Below are 21,723 nucleotides of genomic sequence, written 5' to 3'. Positions count from 1 at the left end.
GATGCAAACACATATCAGGAATGACACCAGTATATCAAACACGGATGAAACGGTTTTATTAGAAATGCTACCGGGGGTTTTCAAAATTACCCACAGCACTCAAGACCTTTATTGCCAAAACATCTTTACATTTTCTCTATATCTAATTCTATCCTGCAAAATTGTTCCTTTAACTTGGGAGAATCATTACATTATATTCACTCAGAACCCATGTTGGGTTCACATTATGTAAATCCACAAAACATGAGGAATCACAATTAGAATTCAAAAAAATTCGAGCGTGCCAGTTATAGTGACCGGTGGATTTATATCAACGCGGGTAGCCTTCCCTTGGGAAAGTAACTCTGGTAGTGTATTGGCATCTTTGGCTGCAACTCCTTGCCCAGTCCATAATGTGACATGTGGCCATTGGTTTTTAGAATTGACCTTTTCACCTTCAACAGAGCCAGGCTCAGCTTCTAGTGCAGCCAATTTATCAGAGAACAACAAAGCACCCACGTCTACTGGCACCTTTTGGTGAAGAAAGGAACCATAATTGGCAACTGCAGCGACACCGTGACTTCTCTTGTGAGCCAGGGTCAAATGGGCCTTCTGAATGGAGCTCTCCATGCTTTTGTCCTTCAAGAAATTGCCAACCTTTGGATCTTTTTGGGCTAGCTGTCCACAAAATAATGAGAAGCATGAGATAACATAGTCGAGTCCTTTTATGCAAAACTAGAATGCCTCTCCTCAGTTCCTTCACTGTTTATCCGACGTATTTTTAGACGAAATGCAGAAATTTCAGATTATGGGAAATCATTATAGATTGGAAGGACAAAAGAGTTAAAGCAGAATATCCCTTTTTTTAGCCCTAGAATAAAGAAATTGTTAACTGAAAGAAAACAAAAGGCAGCTAACATATAAACAAGAATAACTATCAGTCTCCTCAACCTGCCAATAAAACAATCCAGCCACAAGGAATTATATGTTTTGTGCACAAACCAACAAGTACGATAAGAACATAAACCACTAACTACACCCATCAAGACATAAAATCTCCAGTCATAAGGACTCCATAATTATAATTTTGCAAATTCACTTACATCATTCAGAAGACTTAGAATTTCTGGAACTGGCAGGCTGATGGCAGCAAACACAATAGACCCTAGCTTCCTCTTCTCAGAAGTAGGCGCTGAATATTTGCCCCTCGCAATAGCTTTCAGTTGGTCAATGACTTCTTTACCAGCAAATTCAAATGGAACCTGAAACAAAACTTTTGCAGAATCACTCCAAAGCTCTCCTACCACAATGTGGTGACTTTCTTTAGAGCTGTCACTACTCTCTCACACTGAGCCAGGGGGTTCGGGGGGTTGCTTCATGGATTGCTGAACCATCCAACAAAACCCTCCAACTAGAAGGTGTTGCTAATGTAGCACTCATGATCTTCTTTGGCATACAAGCTCATTTAAGGAAAAGTAATTCAGTCTTTTTCTACAGACATGACCTCCAACTTGCCCCCACCCCAAACCCCTGCACCTTCCGATGACAAAGATACACAGAGAAAAAACACATTTATGCAACAGCGCAGGTGAAATAAAAAAAAGCTCGGATATGTTACATGACTTGTCTCTCTCTCTCTTCATATATATATATATATATATACATGCTTGTGTATTTGAAGAACCCATGTGAACTACTCCAGTATTTAACATACAATTCCTACACAGGTATGACAACTCAAATAAAGTATGAATGTAGTACAGCTACACGTCACGGGAACATTTGAAGTGAAGGGCTTGAATAACGTTATAGCAAAATTTAAATTGCTTGGAAAGTGAGATGAGATACTACATGCCTTCAGAGATCTGAAAGGACTGCACTAAGTTGCACAAATTTACCTGTATTGAATTGAGATAGTCCGAATTTCCAAGTAAAATATCCCTCAATTGCTTCTCCCATTTAACCCACTCTTTTACGTAAGTCCCTTTTGTAGACTCCAATCTACCAGATTGAATGGACAAAATCATGCAAAGAGGAAAAATTCATCAGTAACAATCAATCAATTGAAAACCCGACTAATTCTCTAAACTTTTTTAATAAAGTGAGAACTTATACATATAGAGAAAGATGACCTAAGCCTTTTCTCATGACCATATCACTCAAATAAACAAAAACAGAACTTTGTCATCGTGTAACCAAACAGAGACTTTCTTGTCCTCCAAATACCAACTATAATTAGAAAAATGACATGATTTTGCCAGGAAAAGCCAGTCATACCGATATATACACCCAACTTTTGGTTGGTAGAGATATATTCTTTTATTGTCATGCTTGAGAAAAGACATTTTAACCCCAAAAGAAAAGGCATATAAGTTGTTTAGACCCTACTAAAACATGAAGAAAAATTGCAGGTTTTCGTACTTGCGTTGCAGTTGATTTATTACAGTACATATATGTGGATATACGAAGTTATTACTCCCTCCGTTTCAAAAGGAATGATCTACTTTCCTTTTTAGTCCGTCTCAAAAAGAATGACCCCTTTCCTTTTTTGGCAATTAATTTCAACTCTCCACATGGAATGTTTAGGACCACAAGATTAAAGAACATTTTGGTACATTTGACACAGCATTAGTTTAAGGCCACAAAATTCAAAAGTCTTCTTTATTTTCTTAAACTTTGGGCGGCCAAGTCAAAGTAGCTCATTCTTTTTCAAACGGAGGGAGTATTAGGAAAAGCAACACAACAAGGTCAGAATGATATATTCAAGAGTAAAAAGGAGTTTCACTACTCCAGATCATGCTACAGAAGCCAGAAATTTATGCAGCAGAGTCAAGACACTGGAAATCAGTGACTATATCAGACTTGTGTTAATGCTTTGCCAGCCTATAAGAGCCCCCTCAGATCCATCCTTTCCCCAACTATATGATGCTGGAAAGTTCTAAATGCCATTACAACTCATAGAACCCTTCAGCCTTAAATTTCTTAACACTGATCAACCCCAAAACTGACTTTTTTTTTGATAGGGATAGCAATCCATCCTAAAAGCTGACACCATAACAGTAATTAAAAGACAAACAACAAAATAGAAGGGTCTGACCATATTCAAGCGATGAAAGGAGTAGAAATTCTTGAACCAAAGAAAGAGGAAACTAAAGATAACATCCATTACTTTTTAACTGCAAAATTTCTGTTTTTTCCTTAGCAACTGAGAAATCCCCTAGGGCTAGCGGCGCACTATTCGGAACTTGGTGGATATATGGGACAGTCGCTCTACCCTACTCCACTTACCATGCCTTTCCTGTGACATGCACCTTACCATGTATCACATGTTGTGCTCTTACCACTACACCAAAGCCCTAAGGGTGGAGAATCATTGTTTTAAGGTGTAATATTCTTCTAATTTTTCCACCAACCACAAGTATTCACAGTTAATTATCAAGTATCAAAACCTCTTTGCATCATAATACAACTCAATTATCACGAAGTTATGAGATTCGAAGCCTCCAAGCTGAAGATGGAAGAAAGATTCACACATAATATCCGTACTTTTATTTTTGAAACTCATAATATCCCTACTTCTGATAGAAAGTGGAAATCTAAAACTCAATTCTTAATCTTCAATACAAACTATTGCATTGAAAATAATTTTAGCTGAGGATGCAATAGAGAGATAGCTCCACGTCATGCAACATATCAGAAGGCATCATGCAGCTTCTTACCGTGAACACTATAACTCAAATGCAAAAAGGGGAGAGCGTTTGGAGGAACTAATTAACAACATTTGCTGAATGTAACACTGACCTTCCATGTTTGTTAGTATGAAGTTTGTACAAATTGATTCCCTCCTCAATAATAGACCTCACAGAATCCGGAAGAGGAGACCTTCAAATGATCATAAAACAATGTCAACAGCAAATAAAGCAAGGGGTGAAGTTAAGAGGAGACAGAAACATAAGGAGACAAATAGCATATAAAAAGTACAATGGCATAAAGAAGAGGACAGGAGAGATCTAGTTATGAATTGATGAATTGAAGAAAATGCAATTATAGGTGTCACATGCGAACATTTATGATATTTGTCCTATGTGGAACACTAAATACATATTTACACGTTTTTCTTGTGACTAACTCCAATCTAATTATTGAAGTGTGTGACCATCCCATCTGAAAACTTAAGCTAGCACACTTTTATCTACGTAATTATGTCTTCGACAAGCCTCCCTCACACGCACGCCTAACGCTTTTCAATGGCTAAAAGATGTGGAAACTCTTTCTTGACAACTGGCGACGATAAGACGATAAGACTAGAACATGGGACCCTCTATCTGCTCTAATACTATGTTGAATTGTGTTACCATCTCATTTAAAAATGTAAGCTACTAGAGGGAGCATCCATTCATTTGCTTCGTTATTTCAACAAATATGATATTTGGGTCCAACACTAACATTTTCTTTTTTTTTTAAGTAACCATGGTGTCCGGGCCATGGTTGCGTGCAGCTAGACTAATTCCACGGGATACTTGTCACCTCCCACTAGCAACGGGTACTAGGCAACTCTATCCACCATTGCTAGGATAAATGACAAGATGACCTAGTGTTTTTCTCTCTGCTGCACTAACACTCCCTTTATAATTGAGAAATCACTAATGATTCAAAATTTGATGGATTATTAAGAAAGTTTGAACTCTGATCTAACATAACCAACTGATAAAGAGGAAGCAAAAAGGCCACCTAATCCAGTAATGCGCAATTCGATCACTTCAAGCTGAAGAGGTCAACCCTATTATTTGGGGTTCAGAAGAAAGAAATTTACTAACCTTTCAGGTTTCAGTATTGGCATTTTGACAAGTGAGCCAAAACGTTCTATAAGCTCACTCTCGAACTCCTGACGGCTCTGAGTGAAAGCGTACCAACAGAATCAGATGCCTTATATATATATACTTCTTATGACTAATGAAATACCGGAGAAAGAAAGATAATCTTGTTAGCTGAACAAGACTTTGTACCTTTCCTTCATAAAGGTGATAAAACATTAGCATCACATAACCAGCATTTGGTGATGACTTGTCAAGATTTCCCTTGAGGATCAAGCAAAAAAGAAAGGACTAAGGCATCAATACCCAAGCTGAATGGAGTAAATGGGTGAAGAGAATTTAACAAGGACAGAGTAACATGAAGTGTTAAGTACCGGATGATTAACACGGTGAAGTACTCGGAATATGAAAACCGCAAGTGCATCAATGGAGAATGGATTGATTTCAGTTCCTGCATGATTAGACGGGTCGTAACTAAGATGAGTATGACTCAAGGAACCAGCAGATGAACTGTTTAACAAGCAATTCTTACTACCGCTACCACCACCACTGACCCATAAAGAAAGGTAATGTTGAAAATCATTTGTGCAAGCACCATGAAGCAAATTAGCCTACCATTTGTCAAACATATAACAAGATGATACAGAGCTTCACCACTCTTAAGTAAAAATCTAACACAACTGCAATACCAGGCGTGGAGGTGGGAAGTATCTGTCTCATCTCCAAGAAACAAAAGCATATATCAAGATCAGGGTTCACTGTTACTAGCTAAACAGACAAGAAAACTGCAAAGTCACAGTTCCACATGAATTGGACAAAAATTTTCACTTAGCAAGAAGCAAGAATTGTCAATAACACAAATCACATAGTAAGAAATGCAAAATAAAACCGCTGGGTGAACTACCAAATCAATTGCTCCAGCTTTTCATAAATTAAAGCAAACTTGCATGAGAAGCAGCATAACAGATTATCAAAACAGAAACTAAAAAGGAACTATTTCTCAAGACCTTCTGATTCAGGTATAACTGGGATAGCAGATGCTTTGGTGCTTAGGCACATGTTTTCAATCTGCAAAGATGAGAACAAAACCCGGTGAGATAATGAAGTGCTAGTACTACATCTTATGTTATTTCCAAACTGAATTAACCTTAAAACTCAAGATCTTTATATGCATTCCGTTGTACTCTAAAACTAGAAGATGCACTCCATGGCATTGTAAGAAGCAGTACCCAAAGTACAGAGAACTGATGCTACAACTAGAATGTTTAATATCAAGATCTGACGCACTACCACTGCACTATGTTAACTTGGAACTTAAAATAACCTTAAAAAGTGGCCATTCATGAAAAACTACATCAGAGGATTTGTACTCAGGGAACAGTTCAATAAATACAAAACTTTACCTGTCTCCATACTTCCTCATTTGGTGCATTCTTGTCTGCAAGCATGATCGAGTAAGGTTTTTTTCGACACTCATCAGCAACTTTTTGCCAATATCTACCTATTAATATGATGGACATACAAAGATCAAACTTTATTATCTGAGAGAGATTTAAGTTCTTCAAGTAAGGAAAATAAGGAAGTTATTACTCTTTCCGCATTAATTTAGGTGTCTAAGTTTGACTAGGACGGAATTTAGGAAAATACCGGAGACTCATGAATCATGTCATCTTAACAAAGATGTTTGTGTGCTGTACCAAAATTCCACTGAATCTCATGAACACCAAATACAGAAGGAGGTACTCTTTTTGAAACAAACTAAAAATTAAACTGGGACACCTAGATTGAAGTGGAGGGAGTAATAGAATTTTCAGGAGTCAGATGTTTGTGGCAAGAAAGAACCAGATGACAATGCATTAATTCAAAGTACAACATAGTTTCAATTGGTTTCAACCTGTATTAAAGAGCAAATGCTTGTCAGAACAACTAATCGATACTCCCTCTGTCCCAATAATATGCAGAAGTCCTTCCTTTAAGGGATGTCCCAAAATGTCCAACTTTCACAACTTCTAAGAATCCAATTTTTTAAAAACTTTGATGTGGTTGTTTTCTATCAACTAACTTCCAACCATTAATTTGAAGATATTCTTCCACTATTACTGCTCTGATATACAAGGAAAATACACATCCTAAACCCTGTGCTCGTCGAACATTATCATACAGGACGAGAAGAAGTGAGCACACGATATGCAGACAACAACCTAAAGGCACAAGACACATGGCATTCAAAATCAAACTCCTTTATGAACAAGGAACAAACAAAAAGATGTTGAAAAGCACCTAATACCTTTGATAAGATCACCCATTAAACTATGAACTGGTCGATCATCTCCAAGCCCTCCTGGAGCATTCAGTATTTCCTTACACAGTGCAGATTTAGCACAGCCTGGTATTCCTGCAATTTACCATTGCTAATCAAAAAGAATGCTTACTTCAATAGTTGCCAGAGGTTCTAATAGAGGTTTGTTTATGTTGGAGTCCCACATTGGTGGGTTAAAGGATCCTTGGTTTCCTTATATGGTCTTGGACAATGCTCCCCTCATGAGCTAACTTTTGAGATTGAGTTAGGCCCAAGGTCCATTTCTTTATCATGGTATCCGAGCCTACGCTTCAAAGGTCCAATGGTATGGTGAGACGAGATTAAACAGGTTAAAAGCGATTTCAAATCAAGTTGCAACCAATTTGGTGATAATGACGATTTTTGTCCAACTACATGTGGAGAAGATATTTCAATCACATTTTCAACAATCCTGCTGTCACATCTTTAAGAATAAAGCTCTCTTTTAACCCTGTAAAGGGCTCCAATATTTTTAACCCGAAAGGGCTAATATATTTTTTCACCCAAAAGCTCCATTTTTAAGCATGCCAAATGGCAGTGATAAAGACTATGTGGAAGAATAAAGATCAAAAATGTGAAGAAGGCTAATGAAGACAGTGAAGAACAAAGATAAAAAATGTGAAGAAGGCAGATCAAGTAAAGAAAATCAAGCCAAAAAGGGGAGATTTGTTAGGGTTTTTGCCCTGATTTTCTTACCAAAATTAAGTTTCACTTTTTTTTGTAAAGAAAATAAAAGTAACCATAAATACTTTTACTTTTCTTAAAAGGAAATATAAAACTTTTCCATATTTGGCTAACCTCTTTCTTGAAGGAAAGGTTTTGAAATTCTATAAATAGAAAACCCTTCTTCTCATACCATAACACAAGAGCATCCACAATATAGTCATCAAAGAGTCTGAGTCTAGTTTAGGGGAGATTTCTCTCAATAGATTTTAAGTTTTTCAATATTGTTGTTAATATGTAGGTCGTTTGGCCAAACCATATCAATAATGTCTTTTAGCATTATGTTTTTCTTTGTGATCTGATTTATCGTCTCTATGGTTTGCAAACTTTAAGCTTCCGCATGACGCCCTCTCAATTTCGAACCCAACAAGTGGTATCAAAGCTAGGCCCACCCAGCTCATTGTTTCCGATGTTGGGCCCCTCGTCTTATATTGTTCACGCTCCAGATGTCCAGCCCTGGGCGTGCGGTGGGTGTTGGAATCCCACATCGGTGGGATAAAGGGTCCTTGGTCTCCTTATATGGTCTTGGGCAATCCTCCCCTCATGAGCTAGCTTTTGAGGTTGGGTTAGCCCCAAGGTCCATTTCTTTATCAGATTACATATAAATTATAATAATACATAAAAAACTTTAGATGCTGTACACAATCTGAATATTCGAAACCAGTTCAATCTTCTTTTTTTTTTTTGATAAAAGGTACTGTTTCAAAACCAGTTCAATCTTACCTGGAAAGAAAACAATGAGACCCTCATTCTTTGCAACCATGTCTTTGGTGGTAATACTAGGGCTTGAAGGAGCAATATCTTTCATGGACTCGAGATCACCCTCTTCATCTTCTCCTTCAACAACAGCCATAAAATCTTCAACTTTGACAAAATTTCCAGCAGATCCTATCAAAGCCTGGTTTTGTGGGCTACGCTTTGCATATTGTTCAAGGAAGGGCTCCGCTTCACTTAGGTATGTGGATGATGACAATGGTTTGTTCCCATATTTTCTGCGTATATATACTGCCCTGAAAAATTAGGTCCTGTAAGATGCTGCATTGGGAAGATAAAAGTGGCTCATCGTAGAAAATCATTAGTTTATTTAGTATATTACCATTCATCAAGCATCTTGCTGAGTTCTCGTTGCTTGGCTGCTGAAGTATTCCAAATTTTCATTTGCCTACATTGATCATATTGCTATAGAGATCAAGATACATTATAATTTATCCTTGAGAATAGATTATACAGTACAGCCAAAACATCATTCTCTCTTTTTGAAAGGAAGTGCACTAGAAACATGTCCTTGTATCAATGAATTAGGTCGGGCATAAAAACACAAGCTTGAGAATGTAAAAATATAGAAATTTGTCAGATAACCTCAAGCTGGGTTAAGAGGAACAACTACTAAAAAGTATTAAGGTCTAGAATTAAAGTAGTTACACTAGCCAGACTGGACATATAAGATCTGAAAACTAGAAATTCGTCAATAGTTCAATAGCCTAGTAGATTCAATGAAGATATGACTTTTCAGGACCATAATGTCAAGTTTGATCATGACAAATATTCTTTTTATTTAAAAAAAAATAAGGCAAGTGTACTTCATTATGAGCATCTCAGACAACTTGCACAATTCATTAGAACTGTAGCACTTCATTATATGACATCAAACACCCTTAGAAGACCAATTAAGATGTGGATTAAACTACTTATAATTAATGAATTATGTCGACTACAACATAGCAGCAGCTCCTTATCGAACCAACTGAAATGCAAACACAATGCATATGAAGGCACCATGGAGTTCAACTAGAACTTGTCCATTGAAGAACAAAGAACCAACCAGGTAAACCTCACCTGAGGTAATAAGCCTTATATGCAGAAGGGCCTTCTTTGAAAAGAGTCGACAAGCCATTACGGATCAAAAAAGTTCTCAACTGCACAGTAAAGAAACAAAATTAGGATGAAGTTTCTTACCTACGTGCGATAAATTTCAAAGCAACATGCTAACCAATTATGTTCCAGATTTAGATCTTATTAACTGGAGAAATAACCATGTAGCATCTTACTGCACCGAAAAAAACAAAAATGATGCGGTCGCTTCCACTACTTTAATTCAATTTGCAGGCTCAAGCTCAATCTCAACATATAAAGAACCTCATAGAAAACGCATTAAGGCATATCAAGGTTCCAGCTATATGAGATTAGATATGAACTCTGTATCTTATCCACTCCTCAACTTTTTTTTTTTTCAAAACATAACAACAACAAACCCAGTGTATTCCCACTTAGTGGGGTCTGGGGGGGTAAGATGTACGCAGTCCATACCTCTACCTCTGATGAAGTAGAAAGGCTGTTTCCGAAAGACCCCCGGCTCAAGGCACAAGATATCACACAAACACATAGTAAAGCACAGAAGCAGATGACATAACATAAATACGGCACCCATAAGGAATATAAAACAGAGGAAAGCAGAGGAAAGCACACAGATTCGTAATAAGCATGGAACACTGAATACGGAATCATAACGGGAATAAAAAATAAAAAAAAAAACCCACCAAGTAATTCCCTACACTAGCGACCCAATCTGGCCCTACTCTTCTGCCGTAATTCGCGTCTTCCAGACCTTCCTATCTAGGGTCATGTCCTCGGTGAGCTGTAACTGTTCCATGTCCCGCCTAATCACCTCACCCCAGTACTTCTTCGGCCTACCCCTACCCCGCCTAAAACCATCCAACGCTAGCCTCTCACACCTACGGACCAGGGCATCCATGCCCCTCCTCTTCACGTGTCCGAACCATCTCAATCGTGCTTCCCGCATCTTACACTCCACTGAAGTCACACCAACCTTCTCCCGGATAGTCTCATTCCGAACTCTATCCCCTCGAGTCAGTCCACACATCCAGCGCAACATCCGCATTTCTGCCACCTTCATTTTTTGGATGTGGGAGTTCTTAACTGGCCAACACTCCGCTCCATACAGCAAGGCCGGACGGACTAATATAAATAAACTACACAAAGGGTGTAGTGATCACCCACAGTTACAAGATAAAGGGAAAAATAACTTCTAATCCTTTGTCTTCTCAAAAGGATTCTACTAATACATCATAAATAGATTTAGGATCTTCTCAAATTCTTATTTAAACCAAAAATAGAACAAGACTGCAAGTCCAAGGGTTTCTGCATAGGAAGAGAAGCTAAAAAAATCATTACATGCTATCATAAGTGGAGAATACAAGAATCCTGCCAGAACCTTGTATTCCTGCCACTCCCAACATTAGTTTTGGTGTAAGCCTCGAAAACTGGCCATAAAACTGCAAATGTGTTTCCACAGATCAAACCATGTGAAGACTAGATACTGCTTGTATACCAAACTCTCTATTTTCTGTATTTAGAAGAGATCGCCTTCTCCATAAGTTCCTAATCTCCTTTCCATACCTCCACAACCATCTCATTGGTAGCTTTACTATGTACATTCAAGTTTTAAATCCCGAGTCCACCTCTTCTTTCAACTAGAACTACCCTACCTCAGTTCAACAAATGAACCACTCACTTTTCTTTGTTCCCATTCCACAACAAAATTCCTTTGACCTAGTCCAAAATATTTTTCACACGGCAGCATGGGAAATAAGGACAAAACATAACTGGCAGATGGAACAGGTTAGAAAAAGGGCTCCATAGCCGTCACTGTGCAGTGCATAATAAATAATTCTCGCATGTGTTCTTTTAGATCTTGGAGTTCCATTCTTTGTACAAATTGTTTATATCAAAAACAGAAGATTATCTGTCTTTGAAATGATTAGTACAGTATCACCGAAAGGTTTGATGCAAGCGAAACCACGAAAAACGAAAACCACACAAAAACGAAAGAAAACAATGAAAAACGAGACAAATAATTAACTGATAAAGAGATAGAAAGATAAAGGGCAATCAAAGGGTATTTCAAACCCTAAAACCTCCCTTAATGATCACCACAAGCACCTAGCTCTTACGGAGACCGTAAGGATATCAAATTCCTAACAACCTTCATTTCTAATCAACAAGTTCAACAAGAACTCAACAACACTTACAAGTGTTAATTCATCAATATTCAACAAAAACTACCGAAAATAACCTAGAAGTTTCTATTTATAGTCCAAACTAAGGCCCAAAAGTGACCTAGGCATTAAAAGAAACAAAAACCCACGAACTTGACACTTTGTCTCCAAGTGACGGCCACAGTAACGGTCAGTCAACTTGGCCGTCAACTTGAACCAGTGGGCTACTGCCCAGGGGGCTTCCTGGGACGGCCACAGTGACGGCCAGTCACCTTGGTGACGGTCCATCACACCTCTAGTCGCGCCAAACCAGTGAGCTCCTCCCTCAATCTTGTCATTTTGGCCTTCCAACTCGATCTCCGGCTCATGGCATCCCTTGGTCGGCCTCAAATCAAGCTCCAACATCCTTCTTTTGGTTGAACCTTGTAGCCCCCGAACTTGACTTCTAGTGAAGGGGTTGGGCGAACCTAGGATCGTATCATCCTCCCCCTCTTGAAAAGGATTCCTCTTCGAATCCAAACCCTGCAAAAGAAAAGTGTTGGTGCTAGGCAAAATGCTAGTACCATTGATAGCAAACATCAAGAGCGCTTGGGAGGGTAACAAGGTTCCCCTCCCTTTGTCATGTTCATGTTCTCCTCTTGGACGGGGTCTTCTCAGGCTCTTAACACTCATGGCTCGTTCCATCATAAGGATAAGATTCACAATCTCCGCCTCCTCAGGCCATGCATCTTCAGGTGGAAGTTTATTCATCAAACCATTGGGTAAACTAAGTTCCCCTTCACCTATCTCAACTTCACCTTCACCCTCAAAGTCTTCCTCACCTTCAATTTCTTGGTTCACCTTATCTCCAACAAAGTAGGCAGCACCTCCCACCAAAACTATGTTTCTTCGATTGGGACATTCACTTGCTCTATGACCCTATCCTTGACACTTAAAACAAACAATACCTCTAGGATTGGCGTTAGAGTAGGGATTACCTTCAATTCTTTGCGGATACTTTGGGATAGCCTTCTCAACGGGACTTTTCTCATAGGACTTGTTGGAATCCTTGTTCTTGTTCTACCCGAATGAATTAGAAGTTGCGTAGCCTTTATTGAAGGACTCATTTGCATTGTTGTTCCTCTCAACCTCGATGGACACTTATACAAGATCTTCTATTCATTCAAACTTATGAATAACCAATTGAGAAACAATGTCATAGTCCAACCCACCTTTGAATCTAGCCATACAATGATTTGGTGGTTCGAAAATCTCAAGACGAGGAATCAAGTTTTGGAATGCCTCATAGTAATCTTCCACACTTCTACCCCTTTGTCGCAAATTATAAAGCTTGATGAGTTGCTCTTGTTTGAACCTCTCCGTCACATACCTCTCTCTCATGAGTGCCCTCAATTCATCCCAATCCGGAAGGTCAGGATTACCATTTATCTCTCTCTACACTTTTTTAGTCTCCACCAAGTAGAAGCATACCCTTCGAGTTGAGCAATTGCATGGCCAGCCTTTTTGTGTCCAGTTAATTCATTGAGTTGGAAAATCCTATAGCATTGAACTTCCCAATCAAGGTAGATTGATGGATCACTAATTCTTTTGAAGGTAGGGAGAGTGATCTTGATAGAGTTAAGACCCATGTCTCGTCCCATATTGCCTCCTTGATCCCATTAAGGGTCTTCTTGAACTTGGGGTAGGTTTCCCAAGTTTCCTCTTCCATGGGGATCCGGACCAAATCTTCCTCCTAGGCCTCTAACTCCTCCCCCATGAGCTCCTCGTCTATTCCGTACAAACTCTGCAAACAAGGCCACTTCATCCAACTCTTCATTTCCTCTACAAGGTTCCTCACCTTCCACATTCTCAATTTGGATTGGTTGATTTTGGTTAGCCGGGATTTGAGGTGGTTGGTTTTGGATCATGGGATGGTTTTGTGGAGCTTCTTGATTGACTTGATTGAATTGGGGTTGTAGTGGGCGAATGGGATTCCGGTTGTTTGGATAAGTAGGGATTTAGGGGTTAGGTTCATGTACTTGTATCGGTGGATTGAGCATTTGGTGAAGTGTTTTCGGAGTTATAGTAGTGGATGTGTTATGAGCATGACCACTAGATGAAGCATGAAGATTTTGAGAGTTGATGTGGTGGAGTCTAGAGGCCCTTCCACATTAACCATCCTTCCATTCAATCCCGACAATTCACTTCGTATTTCCTTTACATCTCGTGTCACATTCATTATGGCCGCCATTATAGCTTCCAAGTTTATCTCTCCCAAAGCACTTTGGTTATCATCCCTAAATGCCATTGTGTTTTTGAAAGACTCAAAGAAATACTTAAGGGCTTGAACCGAGAACTTACGACGATGTAAAACAAGAAAAGCACTAAAAGAAATGGGACGAAGAAAGAAACGAACTCAAGAACAAATTAGCAACTAAGTAAATGGATTACTAGTTGTTAATTAGTGTTAGAATCAACAAGTAAAAGATGTTTAAGAATCAAGGAAAATGAAACTAAGAATCTAAAATGAGCTTACGGAACTTTATCGAAGTGACTGAAGAGGCGACTAATCGTCACTTGAGTGACTGACCGTCACTCCTTAACCAGTAAGTGGTTGAGGCTGCATTGGGGTGACAAAAGGGTTGACTGGCTGTCAGGATGGTGACTAACCGTCACTATGCCCGTCACGCAGCACCAGGTGAGAAAATTGTGGGGCCCTTGTTCTTTGGGGAATATTTCTTGAGAATAAACAAGTACAACTTTTTTTTTTCAATTCTCATGGATCAAACTCTTGCTTTTTTGGCTTCTTCTTCAACAAGTCATGAAGAACTTGAAGAACATCCAAAATTTTGACCCTCGATCAAGCGAACTCGGAATTCGATAAAATTCAAACCCTAAGCTCCTTTCAAGCTCCCGAACAAACCCCAATAGTTTTTATAGCTCAAACTCACCCAATAATTTCAAATCTTCAAACCCACTTGAATTTTCTTCAAGTTTAAGCTTCAACAATGGTGGGTCACTCAAAACTTATCGGATTAGGCTCAAATTTTACATAACGACTCAAATAGTACTAGCGAATACTATTCTAGCACTAGAAACACAAAAAGATACAAAAAACAAAAACTCAAAATTTCAACACAACCCAAAAACGTGAATAGGACTTTTTTTTGTGATTTTTTTGGATAACAAACCCAAGACTAAAATCGTGAAAACGATTCTAAGCTCGGCTCTGATACCAGATGATGCAAGCGAAACCACGAAAAAACGAAAACCACACAAAAACGAAAGAAAATAATGGAAAACGAGATAAATAATTAACGGATAAAAAGAGATAGAAAGATAGACACAAGATGATAACTAAAGGGCAATCAAAGGGTATTTCAAACCCTAAAACCTCCCTTAATGATTACCACAAGCACCTTGCTCATACAGAGACCGAGAGGATATCAAATTCCTAACAACCTTCATTTCTAATCAACAAGTTCAACAAGAAAACAACATTTACCAATGTTAATTTATCAATATTCAACAAAAACTAATGAAAATAACCTAGAAGTTTCTATTTATAGTCCAAACTAAGGCCCAAAAGTGACCTAGGCATTAAAAGAAACAAAAACCCACGAACTTGACATACTGTCTCAGTGACAGTCCGTCAACTTGAACTAGTGGGCTGACGGCCACAGTGACGGCCAGTCACCTTGGTAACGGTCCGTCGCACCAAAACAGTGAGCTCCTCCCTCAATCTTGTCATTTTGGCCTTCCAACTCGATCTCCGGCTCATGGCATCCCTTGGTTGGCCTCGAACTTGACTTCTAGTGAAGGTGTTGGGCCATCCTAGGATCGTATCAAGGTTTTTCTTAAAATAAAATTAAGCAGTACGCTCGACATCTCGACATTTGATGGTCCACAAACTTTGATTTCTCATAAGAGGGTGAAAGGATCCTAAAAGAAACATCTATCAATCCCAAGTCCATGTCGTTTACTATTGAATCTAGAAAGGTGTCTTGCCAGCTTCAAGCGATCAACATTGATTCCACAATTCCAGTATCATACAAGCCTACGATTTTGGTTATAGTTGGTAAGCACGAATTAAGGGGCACTTATCTCATAAATGGCTCTATTCTGCATGAGCATGCATTAAAGAAATACAATTGATTTAAAAGATAAACAGAACTTGAAAAAGAATGCCCCTGGGAGCAGCAGAACAACAGGTTTCAATTCACCAACAAGCTAGAGTAACATGAAGTCTCTGTTAGTGAAAGCTTATTTAAAAACTGTATTACCTTGTAAGTAAGGAATTTCAACTTGACCATCAGATTTGCATCTTCATCAGCTAAACTGCTGTCCTCTTCCTCATTTTTTACCATTTCATTGTTACTTCCTACCATCTCAGCACTTTTCTTCTCATCGACCTTGAATAGATCCAGGTCAATGAAAAAGCCTGTGAAAAGCTACATCAGCAACTCACAGTGCAAAAGATAATGATATAAGAAGGACGGGGGGTGGAGGGTTGGGTTTTGGGGGGGGGGGGGGGGGGTTAAACTGATCCGCATGAGATTGATGACCTAGAAGAGAAGAAAGCAATAAGAATTGGCAATTTAACCTTCAACTTCCTTACATCTCTACATAAAATAATCAGGAACTTTCTGCCAACAAATTCAACTAGCCTTTCTACTTTGGACCCCAACAATTTGCAGAACAGGCCATAAAATATATTTACTTCTCAATTGGAACTCAAAAATCAAGCATACACTCAAGTCCTATAGATCGTTCAGACCTGACCATGACATGACTATGTAACTCTTTGTGTTCCCCCAAAGGAGACTTTTAAAATTGTCTTGCGTAAAAACTTTATAAGACTATTTATATACCATAGCTTTGTTCTTAAAAAGGAGTAAAAGAAGTTTCATCTCAAGCACCAGAAAAGAAACCACTCATTTTTACTTACAGAAGAGGAAGAAGATTCCTCGTAACTCTGGAGAAAGAATAGTTTCGGCCATATTCCTGACAAGTTCTCTAAGGCATCGCTTAGTTAAGAAACAAGTATGCAGGATTCCAATACATGGATTAGCAATGCAGGTATACAATGCACAGATTATTTTTTGTTGGACATTTGGTTCTTTATGTGTGTGAGTGTACACGCAATATTATATAAAACTTATTTTTGTTTTATTTAGTATGATGATGATGATTAGAAATGAGCTTAAATGGAGAAGTGGGAATCCATATAGACGACCCCAACATGTCTTGGGCTGAAGTGTAAAACTTTTTTTTTTTTTTTGGGTTTGGTTCTTCGTGCTAAAGATGGGATATAAAGGGCAAGATTTAAAATATGCATTTATATTTGAACTTAACAAAATTGAGAGGGTGTTGATGATGGATTAGAGGAAAAAAATAAAGGTAAACTTAAATTTTGATGTTTAGTCCGTATAGTATTGTTATTCCATGTTTTATTAGGTTATAGAATGATGCCAATTGGTGTATACATGATTAGCAAAGCAGGACTCAAAGACCAACCAAAGACTAGATAAAATACTTATCAATTTAATACCATAACTGTTCTATCCAATCCATCAAACCAAATGAGTCCTCATAATAAACTAGGACAGAAACTGGCGCCTCATTTCAATGTTAAAGGTTTTAAAAGTTAGCAACTATAGCAGCAAGCAGATCAGTTCCAGTTTTGGCTGAGAATAATAAATGAAACAAATATTACCTCGATACAAAGGCCACAGTCCTGGTTTGTGCCTGACATGACAAGAATTAGTTTAATCAACAAAATCACTCAAGATATGGCGAAATGCAGCAGAACCCAAAAGCTAAACATTCTTTTGCTGGAATGATGTGAAAGAGAGACGTAGTGAAAAAATACTGTTGCAATAGTTAAAAGTAAACCTCATCTCTTTCTGGTACCGGCGAAAACCTGAATCACTATATACATGGATCACCATTTTGAAAGGCAGGTTGTCACTCGATAAATCATTAATTTTATGGAAGTTATAGTGACACTTGAAAGCAGCAGGAAAGCGCTTTTCCCTCATCAAACGAACCATTTCCTGAAGAAAATGAGTATATCCCAAATGATGGTTAACAAAGCTGAGACTAAAAATATAGCTAAAACCTTACAACTATCTATCAGGCCTTCAGAATCAAGAGAAAAAATCACAAAGCAGTTAAGCCACACACCAAGACTAATCCACGTAGTTCCATGAGCACAATCAGAATGTCAGTGTTCGTTCGAAACAACAACAGGAGGAAAAAGAAAGGGAACAGCGAATGCATGTCAAGTAAGAACATATTAAGTAATGACAAAAGACAGGACCAATTTAGCCAGAGAGAGGAAAACACATACTTTTTCATGTATGAAAAAAAAAGGTGCATACAATTAGTGAATAACACATCTATAGTGCCTGAAAACCACGCTCAACCTCACAGAGAGGTGTGAAAATGATGTGAAGAGGGAGACAGACTCATCGATTTACTTTTTTGTGGGGAAGTTATTCGTTCATCCCTTCCTGTTGTTTTGTGCAGCTAAATGAAAGAAAAACCTTACTTCCCCTCTGGAAACCATTCATTTTCACCTCGACCAAGTACCATTACAAAGAATCAGACATATACATAGATTCAAAAGTCATCTATAATAGGGAGCAAAAGTAAAGGATGATTAAAACATCAACACCAAATTTACAACATAATAGTACGACTCCCTTAGTCAAATTGATTGGCGTGCTTTCCATTTTTGACATTTTGCATTTTGCAATGAGGAGAATGTGTTCCTTTGACTACTTGCTTGGAAAAGAGATCCACCTAGCTTGGTAGTTATTTGGTAATAAATTTGATCTCTTCACAAGTGGTTCCAAATATCCGTTGGGTTCTATTTTAAAACAGAGCATCAGTTAGCATTAGAAAAGTTTGAAGGTTAGTGGAAATATTTTTGCTATAACTTTGATAAAAAATTCATTAGAAAAATCAATTGAAGACCTGCATAAAGGTGAATAGTTGAATTCGAAGACTCGACGATAATCTTACATATTTGACAGTTGATACTTTCATATATAAAATTTGCTGTGATCAATTTTTTTATTATCAACCGCCCTCCGCGTGGATACGAATACTAGTAAGTTAAAAAGGGAGAACGTAGAAGTAAAGCTATGGGATTTTGTGACAGGAAAGCATGAGATACTTCCACTATTACAACTTCCTTTTAGGAAGTACTATCTCCCTCAGTTTTCTTTTATAAGTAAAAAAATAATCACCTTCATAATAAACTCTGGTGAATTTTTGTCAGATGTCTTCCAATTTGGATTTATCTCCTATACTACAATTTATTTCTCCTACATCACCAACCATGGTTTCTATATTCATACTTCTCCGTGAAGCAATTAGCAATCATCATCGCGAAAGCAATTATGCTAAAATGAGGTATTGTTGAACATGCTACCAGAAGAGGGTGATCTGATAAGCTGGTTATTAGGGAAGAGCAACTAGGGTAAATATAAGACTACTAGCGGGCTAGCTAGCTCTCTTTCTGAAAACCAGTACCACGATAATATGATTGTGATAACATATGTGAGAAAATACTAAGTTGGTTAGGTCAGCAACGACTATCAAGAAATAGACAACCAACAGTAACTGAGTAACATCAACAAATTAATCAGGAGATCTTTTAATTGATTTACTTCAAAAAAATTCCCAAACCTGTAATTTTCTTGTAGAAAAATCAGCAGGATGTGACTGTAAGAACTTTGAGACAACAGATCGATCAGCATTTCTTGAATGTGAGCCAGAATCGTCATCTCCAAACCAGTCCAAATAATTTGGGCAGAAAGCCGTGCCAGCACTCTGAAGAAGTGCCTTTATTTGCTGCACGTAGAAGAGACTTAGAGTTTAGTACTTTGGTTACATGAAACTACTTTAGCTGCTCAACCACATCGACATTACCTGCGTTTCTGATCTATTTGCAGCACAAAGTTCACGTAGCGTAGGTCCCAGGTCCAAACCCTCTGGAAAAAAGGAAAAACACTAATGCACATCCAAACAAAGAATTAAAGCCAATTGTCTCACAACTAATATGCCCGAATCCCAAGTAAGTTAGGGTATGAATCCTCATTGACTATGTCGCTCCATTTAGGCTCCTTCGACCAATAATATACAAAATAAAAATAATAAGTAAGAAGTACTAGAAGCTCTTCATATCTCTGGCAGGATTATCCACTAATTCCATGAACCCTCACATCAAAGGACCTATGTTCCACATATCTAACAGAATATTTAAAAAATGATTCACATCAAGAACACACAAAAGTAGAAAAAGATAAAAAGCACACGCAACCAATGAAAATTAAGAGTTGAACCTGTGGTGGCTGCCTCACGTGAATTATTCGAGAGGGGATATTTCGATTACGAAACTTCTAGTCGATGATTTCTCTCCTCCACTAACGCTCTCTCTCTCTATCCTCCACTAACGCGCTCTCTCTCTCCTCCACTAAAGTTAACGTTCACCTAACGGTCGTCTTCTCCGACCGAGTAGCCAGCGCCGGCGCCGGCAAAGGTAAGTTACCCTCTTTGCCTTCCTCCCTCGAGCTCTCTCTCTCTCCCTCCACAGCTCTTCCGAGCTACCCCTCTCTCTCCCCCCCACCTCTTTGCTTTTTAGTGGCGGATATCAACGGCGGGACTAGAATCGGCTCCAGCGACGGTCACCAAAACACAAATCCGATAAAGCACAGTAGACGCTCCAGCGACGGCAACATTCGGCGACATTCTGGCGACAGCTTTCCGGCAACGCTGTTTTCACCAACTCCGACAACAAAATTGACGGTACCATAAGCACGCAGGATTACCCCGGTGACATCTAAACTTTGATATTTAGATATTTGCAGTAATTAATATTTTGATATTTACACTACTCGGATTCGGCGAACTGGTTCGACGAACGTCAGTGGTGAAGGCGGCAGAGCCAGAAAATCCAGGTGGGGGTCTCTACCGGATATTGCAACTACTGTCCAGATTTGAGCCGACGACTTTCCGGCGAAGTGATTCCGGCGACCCAATTTGCCGGGTTCCAGCACAACAAGCAAGAGCAGATTACATGATATACGTATTTCGGTGACTTCTAACCCTTGAACTTTATTTTACCGCGCGATTTTTCGATATTTTCGTTGCTTGTAATTTGCGTGGCATTTCCTATCTGTTATTTGGATTTCTAGTAGTTGTTGTTCTTAAAATTTGGATATAGTGTGTGCTTTGAGGGTGTCTTTATTGTCTTGCTGTTTTTGAACCTCTTATGTTGCTTCATATTATTTATCGTACTATCTCCTGTATCTTGACTTGCGTGTTTGCTGTAGTATATTCGTGACTTGCACCGCTCCTTATTATTTGTTTGGCTGTCCTTGGTGCCAGACCATTAGTGTGCTCTATTTTTCTTACTGTTAGTTTTGTCCTTACCTTGGTTTTGTTTTTTCTACCTATTTGAGTTAAGTTTTGTTTCTTGATTATTTCTTCTAATTTGTGTGAGCCTTGTATTTCCTGCTGCTGCTTTGTTACTACCATTGTTTATATTTTCTTGTAGTAGTAGCTATGGGCGTTGATGGTTGAATAGGGTCATGTCCGAGGGGGTTGGGGCAGGGGAAGAGGAAAAGGCGGGGGTAGGAGGGAGGCCAAGGTTTGGCCTCAGAGGCGGTAGAAGAAGACGTGTTGATAGAATTGGTAGGCTGAGGCTTGGGTCTTGGAATGTAGGGACTTTTCAGGGTAAGTCCATAGAGCTTGTGAAGATTCTTAGAGAAAGGAGGATTAATATTGCGTGTGTTAGGGTCTAAGGCTAAGGATGTGGATGGTTACAAGCTTTGGTACTCTGGGAGCGAGAGGCGTAGGAACG

The 21,723-nt window shown here is 38.7% G+C and overlaps 1 protein-coding gene across 1 annotated transcript in view; it reads right to left on the bottom strand.

Moving 5' to 3' along the window:
• Nucleotides 1–32: 32 nt before the first annotated feature.
• Nucleotides 33–21,723, bottom strand: part of LOC107847479 (tRNA ligase 1) — a gene marked incomplete in the record, with an annotated part of 26,585 nt that continues 4,894 nt past the window's right edge. The window contains 18 exon segments of the mRNA XM_047399801.1: nt 33–657; nt 1,083–1,241; nt 1,878–1,980; nt 3,781–3,861; nt 4,797–4,873; nt 4,986–5,057; nt 5,168–5,244; nt 5,801–5,861; nt 6,197–6,294; nt 7,081–7,188; nt 8,578–8,864; nt 8,951–9,016; nt 9,691–9,770; nt 16,133–16,290; nt 17,566–17,597; nt 17,745–17,905; nt 19,548–19,712; nt 19,791–19,850. Of these exon segments, the coding sequence (XP_047255757.1) occupies nt 265–657; nt 1,083–1,241; nt 1,878–1,980; nt 3,781–3,861; nt 4,797–4,873; nt 4,986–5,057; nt 5,168–5,244; nt 5,801–5,861; nt 6,197–6,294; nt 7,081–7,188; nt 8,578–8,864; nt 8,951–9,016; nt 9,691–9,770; nt 16,133–16,290; nt 17,566–17,597; nt 17,745–17,905; nt 19,548–19,712; nt 19,791–19,850 (2,238 nt within the window).

The sequence above is a fragment of the Capsicum annuum genome, chromosome 11 (genome assembly GCF_002878395.1).
Source record: "Capsicum annuum cultivar UCD-10X-F1 chromosome 11, UCD10Xv1.1, whole genome shotgun sequence".
NCBI classification, from domain to species: domain Eukaryota; kingdom Viridiplantae; phylum Streptophyta; class Magnoliopsida; order Solanales; family Solanaceae; genus Capsicum; species Capsicum annuum.
This window is presented reverse-complemented; position numbering and strand designations above follow the sequence as displayed.